A 9,841-nucleotide genomic window follows, 5' to 3' on the forward strand; every position below is an offset into this window, starting at 1 on the left:
CCTATACGTAACCAAATGTTGGAAATTCCTGGTAAATAGGGGAGTTCCTTCGGCCATGAATCACTTTGCGGGCGTGTCTAGAGTTCTGGTTCATAGCCTATGTTGTGTCAAGGTAATGAACTAGGAATTTATTTGCAACGACCATGTAATTTGCTCATTAACAAATTGGTTGAGCTAAAGGCTGACAGAACTACAGCGAATAATTGAGATTGTGGGGTGGTCACTGAGCCATCGAGTATCTGGAACTACTTGAGTTCTGTCTACAACCCTTAAAGTACCACACATTTCGAGACCATCTCGTCTGTCACATTATAACTCAATTTTAAATTGTGCTGAATTCTGCTTTCGACATATTAAATTAATATTGACACATTGACAGCTGCCAAAACAAGATTCCCTCCCTTCAAGCCTACAATTTTCTGCCATCGTGGGCACTTCGACCACCCGCTGATTGCGTTGGATTTGAGTTTTCCCCGATGCGGGTTCGGATCGAACTTCTCAAATTCGTTGACTAATCATGCGCAACGTTTGCTATTTGGGTGAAATTTTTAATTGCCCCGCGCAACGCAACACGATCGAATTGAAAGGCCATCGTTCGGTGGAAAATGTCAGTGTCATCGTGGGGTTTGGTTCCCATTTTATGCTCGATGGTCTCTTTATCTAAAGCGCGCCTGGGAAAAGCGCACGTTGCCTTAATTGATTGATAGATACATGGATAGATACAGACTAATGGCTAGCATGAGATACAAAGGTCTCGCTGTATGGTTTTGTTTGATTTACCCCAATTTGGCTGTAGAGTGAAGTGCAAAGTAAACATTAAATTGGCGCAAACTGACAAATAGTGCTCTGTATTTTAATCCCATTTTAGGCCACTTCATTTGGGCTGGGCTTGGGTATGAAATGGTTTATGGTCCGGTTCCATTGATCACAGCAATCTTATATGGTGTCTGGTGTTTTAGGCAATTTGTCGTTTGCACCTCGTAAATGATTCAGAGTGGATCATTGGATATGGTCGCTAAGGGTTGTCCAAAGTTTATACTCCTAGAATGGAGATTTCTAACGAGTTTCGCATTTTACAAATTTGTTTAAGGTGTAGTTCTCAGCTTTAAACCGACACTTAAATATATTTTCTTATAACTTGCTAAATGTTCGTAATGTCGAATCATATAATTGTATCTCTTTAAACGACTCTTAGCCCTTTAATCTTACTTTGATTTTCAACTTACCTCTGCTGAATTAGTATATTCAAATTTTCCGCTGATTTAATGAGCTGTTTGTTCCACCACCATTTCTCCTCGCTTTTTTACGCCAACATTTTTGTTACAGGCCATTCATTTTCATTGTGGCATGTCCACTGCGATCTTATGAATGAACATTTTCTTTTTGGTTTGGTGGCCTCTCTGGCGATCGTTTGCATCAAAAGTGCCGTTCTTGGCCATGTCTTGAGTTGCCATCAAAACTGCGCCTGGAGCATGGTCGTCCATCATCGTTGCCGGTTTGGGTGCACGCCCACGCCCCGCCCATGCCCAGCCACGCCCTGCGCCCCTTTTGGAGAGCGGTTTCAGTTTTTTGTGACTCGCTTCATTGAAGCGTGCCAATTTTCAATGAAATGTTTCGGCATCTTGTGTTGTGTGCCCTTTTTTAGACGACTTCGAGTTCCTTCAGTTTGCTTTATATTCATTTCATTCCTTTTTTTAATTGTTGCATGTTGTCAGTGGGCTTTATGACATTTGCGTTATCTTGGCATTGCTCCTCTCTATTTGTTTGCTTGCCATAAGAAGTCAACAAACATTAATTATCATTAAATGATATGAGTTATCGTGGAGTGAACTTGACCGCTCCCAAGGTGAATGCACAATTAACATTACATTTTATTGGTGTTATACGTAAAGTACTGCTCCCACCAAAAATGTCGGCTTTCCTTTCCGCTTGCAAATAAAACACGTTTTCAACAAACTCAATCGATGGGCATTGTTTAATTCCGACGAACAAGGAAATGCGGTTAGTAATTGGCTACGGAAATCCCCTGGGAAACCAAGTGGTTTTCTAACACACCGAATCGTAATTTATTCAAAGATCCTGAAGCGGTTTATATCTAATATCATATTTTTTAATTATATTCTTCGTTGAAAAGACTTAAAATTTCATGGCTTAAAATGTTTTTCTTAATATTCAGATTGTTCTTCACCAACAATATTTTTCAGGCAGGTTAAAATTACTTACATATTACCAGTTACATGATTGCTTTTAACTATAAAAGGATGTGAGAAAAAAGCTTTTTATGTACCTCAGAAGCTGACGGCTAATTTATTAAATTACTAAAGTTTTAGAATTGGTTTCTTTTTTAGTCAAGAAGACCAAATTCTTGTTTGACTTGTTCGTTGTTTGTTTATTGTCAAAACTCGCACTCGGTGAATTTTTGAACCCTGTCGTCGAAAGTTCATTGGCCAATTCTATTTCGCAGTACAAATAATATGTTTGCAATTGCTGGTCTGTCGATCGACACGTGAGCGGTCATCTGTATGTGTAAGGGGTGAAATTGACAGGTAATAATTATTTTGGCAACACTTGCAATCAACTGTATCAATATAGTAATTATCCTAGCACACATACGAGGCAATCGAAGTCAAATAAGATTAGGGCAATGAGCGTCGCCGGTTGATTTGCCTGTGTATTTTTATATCTCCGTGCCAGGGCGGCACTACCACTCGAATCTCACAGATACATCTAAGCTTTTGAGTGTATATGCATTTTGTATCTGCTGGCGTCGGCTGAGACTTCGACTTCGACTGAGGCTAATGCTGATTAAGTTGAGGTGTTCGGGGCTTTGTGCCGTCGAGTTTAGTGATAACCGCACCTTGGTGCCCAGCGGTAGCGTTTCGCGGTAAACTTCAATTTGAATTTGAAACGTGCTAATTTTGTTAAATTCCAAGTGCAAATATTTTTTGGAGCTATTGCAGTGCAAGAAAGGCAACTGAATACACTTAAGGTTAATATAAAACAAAGAATATAAATGATACTTGAAGTTTGTCTAGAAATGTTCAGGCATTTGAAAAGCTCAAATAAGTAAATAAATCTACAATTCTTGTGTTTAAAAATAAATCGAACTATAAAATATTCAATATATAAAATTGAATTTTTGATTAATTTTGAATAATATTTTGTTGATTTGCTTAAATGGGTTTGCATAACCCAACAACTTTTCGGAAAACATTTTATTTACATTTCTTAATTCCAGCACCAAACGCTGGATTTCTACAGCTTTAGTTAGTTCGATCTAGAGGGAATAGCAGAGATTAATCGGTTAGATTACATTTTTATAATTGTAATAATTAGGTCATTAAAAAACTCGTAACCCGTTTTTATTGCATTCTTTAATTCCAGTAATGTAAAAGGGTCGAATTAATCATTAAACAGTATTTTCTGTTGATTTTTGTATAAAAATAACAAAGAGAAAAGTAGCAAATTCATAATTACAAAAACTTTCACATTCATCTCGCACTTTTACTTTCAAAAACCTTTGCATTGATTTTTTTGTACTTTTGAATCATCAAATCTTTTAAAGTGTTACAAGACCTATCCACCATCCCAGCACTCAAAATAATTAAAATTAAATAATTTGAGTTCCCAACTATAAACAATTAGTGTTCGCACGAAGTAAACGAATTATAAACAATTATGCCATAACGTGCAACCTTGACCAAAGCCTCTAAAAACTTAGTTACACGGCTTGCATTTCAGTTGGAATATAACAACAAAATGCTAGCAGCTGTAGCTAATATAAGGAAATAGAATTTCGCAACTAAGTATAACAGTAAAATGCAATGCGAAATGCGGGCTGCGATGACAAAATTATTTCCACATGCTATTTATCAGCACGCCTCAATGACGACAACTTGTGGCATGTTTACTTGAATTCCAGTTAGCTTTCTGCTACAGTGTGTCAACCTAAATACGCTAAGCTGTTGAATTAAATTTTTTATTTAACAAAATACCCATAAATACTGCGAATGGTTACACTCAAACTAAATGTGATTAAATTACGAAACGTTAGTTTAAATACAATTAAACCCAATTTTATTTTAACGCCTCCTAAACGAGTACAATCTGTTTATTGTTCGCGTATGTTTACCGACTTTCTGATGGCGGCAAGGAAAATAAGATTAGGAAAGACAAAACATAATAAAACTTGCATGATGTGCAGAATTTTACGATGTCTGGAAATTAAGACCTGAATGATGGTATTAATGGGAGACTTACCATATAAGGTGGGTAAGCTGACAAGCTTTCTGGTCCACTTCAATATTAATTGCTAATTTCAAAATGATGAAATTACCGTGCTGCATTTCAATCAGATTCAATTCTCTGGCAGAAAGCCAAAGGTGTGTTCATTTAGTGAACTGAGTCTATAAGTCGCTGAAAAGCTTGATCAATTGCGAAAAAGAGCTGATCAGATATGAATTCCATATTAGTTACGTTTTAGAATTAATATTTATATATGCCAAGTTAACAAAGAACATGAACGTATGTTAGTAGTTTTTAAAAGTGTGGGCGTATTTAATTATGCGATTGTAGCAATTTCCCTTTCATGTGCAACATATTCATTTTCCACCTGATCTTGCGATCCATCAATCCAGAAATCCCATCAATAACACTATCATTTGCAATCAGAATGTGCAAAGTAAAGTGCTTTATGCTAATTACGAAATCAAACACCGAACATAAACTGTAGCTAATGTTAATTTGACGCTAATAACGCGACGTTTTACCCTACTCGGCGGACAATTTAATTGAGGTTGTTAATTATCAATGTTGATTTCAAGTCAGATGGAGATGCAGCTGCAGTGGAAATGTTGGATATTGATCTTCCTTATCGGACTGCCGGAATTCGGATCTGCCTCCCGAATTCTCTTCATGGGTCCATTTCCAGCTCCAAGTCATTGGCTCTGGCTGGAGCACTTCCAGAACGATCTTCTGCGAAAAGGACATCATGTGACCAGTGTGAACAACCATCCCACAAAGCACCCCCACGAAAATCTGACAGAGATTATCATCAGTCCTTCCTTTGATATACCGAAACACTGTGGGTAATATAGGAAAATGGCATTTATATATAAATACATGGCTTATATTCTTATAGTTCCAAAGGAGAACATCTTCTCGATGCAATTTGTTAGCGATTTCAATAACCTGGAGCTTTGGTGGACCATTGGACTTATGACCACGGAGCACGCTTTCAAGGATCCCAAAGTGAAGAAACTGATTGAGAGCAAGGATGATCATTTTGACTTGGTCATCTTGGAGCAGTTTTTCCATGAGGCTTTTCTGATGTTCGGCAAGAGGTTCAATTGCCCGGTGGTCACGATTGGCACCATGGGCTATGCTGATAATATAGATCACGCAATGGGCATCCTAACGCCTTGGTCTTTGATTCCCCATCTACTGCTGTCCCATACAGATCGCATGACCTTCGCCCAGCGATCTTATAATGCCTACTTATCTTTGTACGATGCGGTTTTGAGACGATGGGTTTACCTGCCTAAAATGCAAAAATTGGCAGAGAAGTATTTTCGCGGATCGATAGAAGGTGAGTTAGTGTGATATAACTTTCGTAACATACGTATTTATTTCCTTTGTTATTTCGCAGGCCCTCTACCAAATGTTCTTGACCTTGAGCGAAATATTTCCCTTGTCCTGATTAATGCTCACCGTAGTGTCGATCTTCCGAGGCCCAGTATGCCTGGACTCATAGACGTGGGAGGAGCGCACATTCAGAAGCCCAAAAAGTTGCCCACTGACCTGCAGAACTTCCTGGATAATGCCACCTACGGTGTGATCTACTTCAGCATGGGCTCCTACGTAAAGAGCACTGATTTACCACAGGAAAAAACGGCGCAGATTCTCAAGGCCTTCGGCCAGCTCAAGCAGCAAGTGATTTGGAAGTTCGAGAACGATTCCATAGGTGATCTGCCCTCGAATGTGATGATCAAGAAATGGATGCCCCAGAACGACATTTTGGCCCATCCGAATGTCAAGCTCTTCATCACGCACGGCGGTATTTTTGGAACCCAGGAGGGTATCTACTGGGGTGTTCCCATGCTGTGTGTACCCCTGTACGGGGATCAGCACCGGAACACTATCAAATCGGTTAGGGAGGGCTATGCCCGATCCCTGGTGTTCTCCAAACTCACCACTGATGACTTGGTGCGGAACATCGAGACTCTGATCAACGATCCCCAGTACAAACGCAGTGCTCTGGAGGTCTCGCAGAGATTCCGCGATAATCCCATACATCCGCTGGACGAGGCCACCTTCTGGATCGAGTACATAATCCGGCATCGCGGGGCGCGGCATCTGAAGTCCCAGGGAGCCTTCATCCCCCTGCATCAGTATCTACTCCTCGACGTCTTGGGTTGCCTGTTGCTGGGCGCATTCCTCGCCATCTGGCTACCATGGCGGATGATCAGGAGGGTCCACAAGTGGTGGCTCAAAGGGGAAACCTCTGACAAGCTGAAGGAGAGCAAGAAGCGCTTGTAGGAGGGGGCTATCTCTTAACTAGTCGCAGAGATTATTTATTGTGATATATTTTTAGATCACATTGTTCTCAATTACACGGGCTGATTGTTGCTAATATATTTAATGTTTTCAATTGATAGTAATACAAACGTAAAATATTAAAAGAATTCCAAAAGTGTAGAATTTAATAAAATAAATAAATAAATACAAATATTGTTTAAATAAGTGGCCGAAAAGTATGCAAATATTTTCCGTATTTTTAGTGATATTTTTAATTGTTGCCTACTTGAATGGGGCCTTTAGATACGTGGAATAAACATATTGACATTCTTATTGGCGCAAAATGAATAAGAAATGTATTGTAAGATGTCAAATTACAGTATGTAATGTAGAATTGGGTTTCGTGCAACACTGGATCGATTCAAGTAAAAAAATGGGTAAGCAACTAGACCAACCAGTAGATTTTAAAATAAGGTATTATTCTTAAACTTTAAATAAAAATGTGTTACTCCGAAAATTAAACTTTACCCCGTTTTGTTAAAACTGTTGTTAAAGAGTAAGAAAAATATAAATTAGTTAATAGCAATTTGGCAACGTGGATTATGTCAATTAATTGAAACTGAAGGCTGATCTGTTTGATGTATGTAAGTCATTTATAATGACTTAAAACCTATGTTAACTCTAGCCAGTTACTTAAAGAACTATTAAAACCAATTTAATATTTATATAATTATTTAATATTCAAATCGAAAAATAGTTAAAATATTACGAAAAAGCATAAAATGCCAATAAATTTCTTGAAACTAGAGATGTTTGTTTGTTTTCGGTCCATTCAACCGAATTCACTCCAATCCTAAATCCCAAACCCACACAAAGCGCGTTTTGTGGATTTTAGAAAACAAAATTAAAAAAAATTATGCATCAGTTAATAGTGAAGTGGAGAACAAAGAATGGCAATAAGAGAGTTTGGAAAATTAGTCTGCAATGTTGTACATTCTAATGTCTTTCGAATGGTTAACCACTAGTTGTTAGAGTATTATCTGTTTAATATTTTACACTTGGTACTTTCAAGACTATTTGATGTATTTCTTACTTTAACTCCTGGGGGGTAAGAGTAGCGCTGCTAAAGAGGAACTTGTTGAACTAAGTCTTAGCAATCTATGTAAAATAAATACATATTGTTTGCCGATAATGAATTGTACATTTTAATTTTAATGATACATAAATTACCATCCGCTTCTTTCGCCTCAACTCTCAGTCATTGAAATTAGGTTGACATAACGTTCAACACTTGAGCGACTTTGGAGGCAGCTTTTTATTATTTTTGACTAACGGAATTCATACTCGTTTTTGTCTCACTTTGTATATGAATTGTTTTCAATATCATTAAATCGATATTTATTTATTTTTCTGTGTGCGTCGCTTTTACGTAATGCGTTAAACCGGACCTCGAAACTTGGCAGATCTTGATGCCATGTGAAGAGCAGTAAAAAAATAGATTTAGTGCCTGGCACACGATATTCTCGAGGCTGAAGATTGGCCAATGGCCGCTGTATGACATGAGAGGCTCTTCTGATACCGAAACCTATAAAAACCGACGAAAATACCAGGTTCAAGTTCGTAACTTTGGCGCCGTACACTAACGATTAGAACCGGCTTAGAAATTCCCCTTCATTTTTATCGGTCGCATGAAATAAGGATTTTTGAGGGCCAAGACTGCTGTATAAGCCCCACATCCGTGTTGACAATTAGCAAGTGTTTGTCCATAGATGCCAGTAATATAATGTGTATGCCCCGCTATTGCATTTATTAATTATTGTTAACCAAAACAAAAGTTGCCTTTCAACGTTCAACCGTACAGATCACATGAGTCTAAGTCTTACCAAAAACAACCAAAAAACCACACAAACAACTTCGGATTTCGATGTTTTCTCTAGTCAGAGCTTTGGGGCTTGGTTCCTGTTGCTACTACTAAATGCTGGGGCCAAGCTGCAGAGGGCCATCACGAGGTTAAAAACGCTGAAAAATCCAAATCGAGATTAGCATTAAGCACGTGACGCTGACTTGTGATGCCATTTCTGTATTTCGTGAAATATTTTCGAGAAATATTTTCTTAGAGACGAGGCTTTTCTATGTGTTCAAGTTTGTCGACACATCTATTGTAATTAAGCGAGCGTCAACTGAAATGGTCGTTTAAATGTAATTTAAGCTGAGTTTTTGTTTTGGTCAACAGGTGACAAATTAGGGCCCCATCGCAAGGTCATGTGAGGGGCGTCCATTAGCCATGAAGCGACATCAAAGTGGCAAACCAGCAGCAACATCAAAATAACAACGACACCGGCTTCAGATCTTAAAAAGTAAAATGTCGTGTCATTTGTCGCCGTGCATTTCAGCTCCCGTGCGCAGATTGATTGGAAAGTTAAGGTTGTCCATCATCATCATCATCGAAATGAGGAAAACATAATGCCAGCTAATGTGAGATTATGCAAATCAAAATGCGCATCTTCAAGCTCTCGATAAATACATTGACCTGCATGCCTGCGGGCCTGGGGGCCTGAGCAAAATCAACTCAACACTGTTTTCTTCATGTCTTGAATGATGAAATTATTCCGAAATGAACACGAAAAGGTGGGCCTCATGTCAGAATGCACTTTCTACAAGGGAACATGTTCACGTTGTTTTTAGGTTGTTTACGACTTTGGAAAGGTATTTTACACATGTTTATAGTAGGTTAAAATCGGGATGAGTGGGAACTTATTAAGTCTTAAGAGTTAAGAGTAATATTTAGATATTCTTGTACTTATATTTTTTGGTTTTAATATTATAATAATATTATATATTAAGCTACTGGAACTTTTGTTAGTGCCTTTGTTTTGTCTTTTTTACTTTTGTACAATGCTGGGGAATTCCCGACTAGTATAATAGCATATAATATCACCGCTGAAACAGAGCTAATAATAAGTTTAAACAGAATTATTCAAATTAGACCAGGCTATGACGCATTTCAAAATATTGAGCAGAGAATCGAAACAGCTCCTACTTTAAATATTTCACGTGAGCCGGTTGCATCAATGCTAATTTTTTTTTATTGAATTTTTCTGAATCGAAAGCTCTAAATGTTTCAGGCTGATTTCAATTAGCAATTCAGGTGTCACCCTTACATAGTCTTTATTTTTGGGTGAAGCCTCCTTTTTGATGACATTTAGCTGTCCAATTTATGGCTGTCGGACATGCGCCACCTGTCGGCGGTGTTTGACTGGCATTTTAGCACCCGGCTACTAATCGAAATGTTTGGCCAAACAATCAACTTCGCCAAGTCAGCTTT

General features: G+C 38.2%; 1 protein-coding gene across 2 annotated transcripts; it reads left to right on the forward strand.

Moving 5' to 3' along the window:
- Positions 1-2,837: 2,837 nt before the first annotated feature.
- Positions 2,838-6,633, forward strand: LOC6529583 (UDP-glucosyltransferase 2). 2 transcript variants are annotated; one of them, XM_015196902.2, is made up of 4 exons: positions 2,838-2,989; positions 4,824-5,083; positions 5,141-5,587; positions 5,648-6,633. In XM_015196902.2, exons 2-4 carry the CDS (start codon positions 4,828-4,830, stop codon positions 6,535-6,537), a joined length of 1,593 nt encoding a protein of 530 aa, XP_015052388.1. In that variant the 5' UTR covers positions 2,838-2,989; positions 4,824-4,827; the 3' UTR covers positions 6,538-6,633. The 2 variants fall into 2 exon arrangements, with proteins under 2 accessions (XP_015052388.1, XP_002090577.1); XM_002090541.3 differs by having other exon boundaries at positions 2,840-2,989; positions 4,828-5,083.
- The last annotated feature ends 3,208 nt before the right edge of the window (positions 6,634-9,841 follow it).

This window comes from Drosophila yakuba, chromosome 2R (genome assembly GCF_016746365.2).
Source record: "Drosophila yakuba strain Tai18E2 chromosome 2R, Prin_Dyak_Tai18E2_2.1, whole genome shotgun sequence".
NCBI lineage: Eukaryota > Metazoa > Arthropoda > Insecta > Diptera > Drosophilidae > Drosophila > Drosophila yakuba.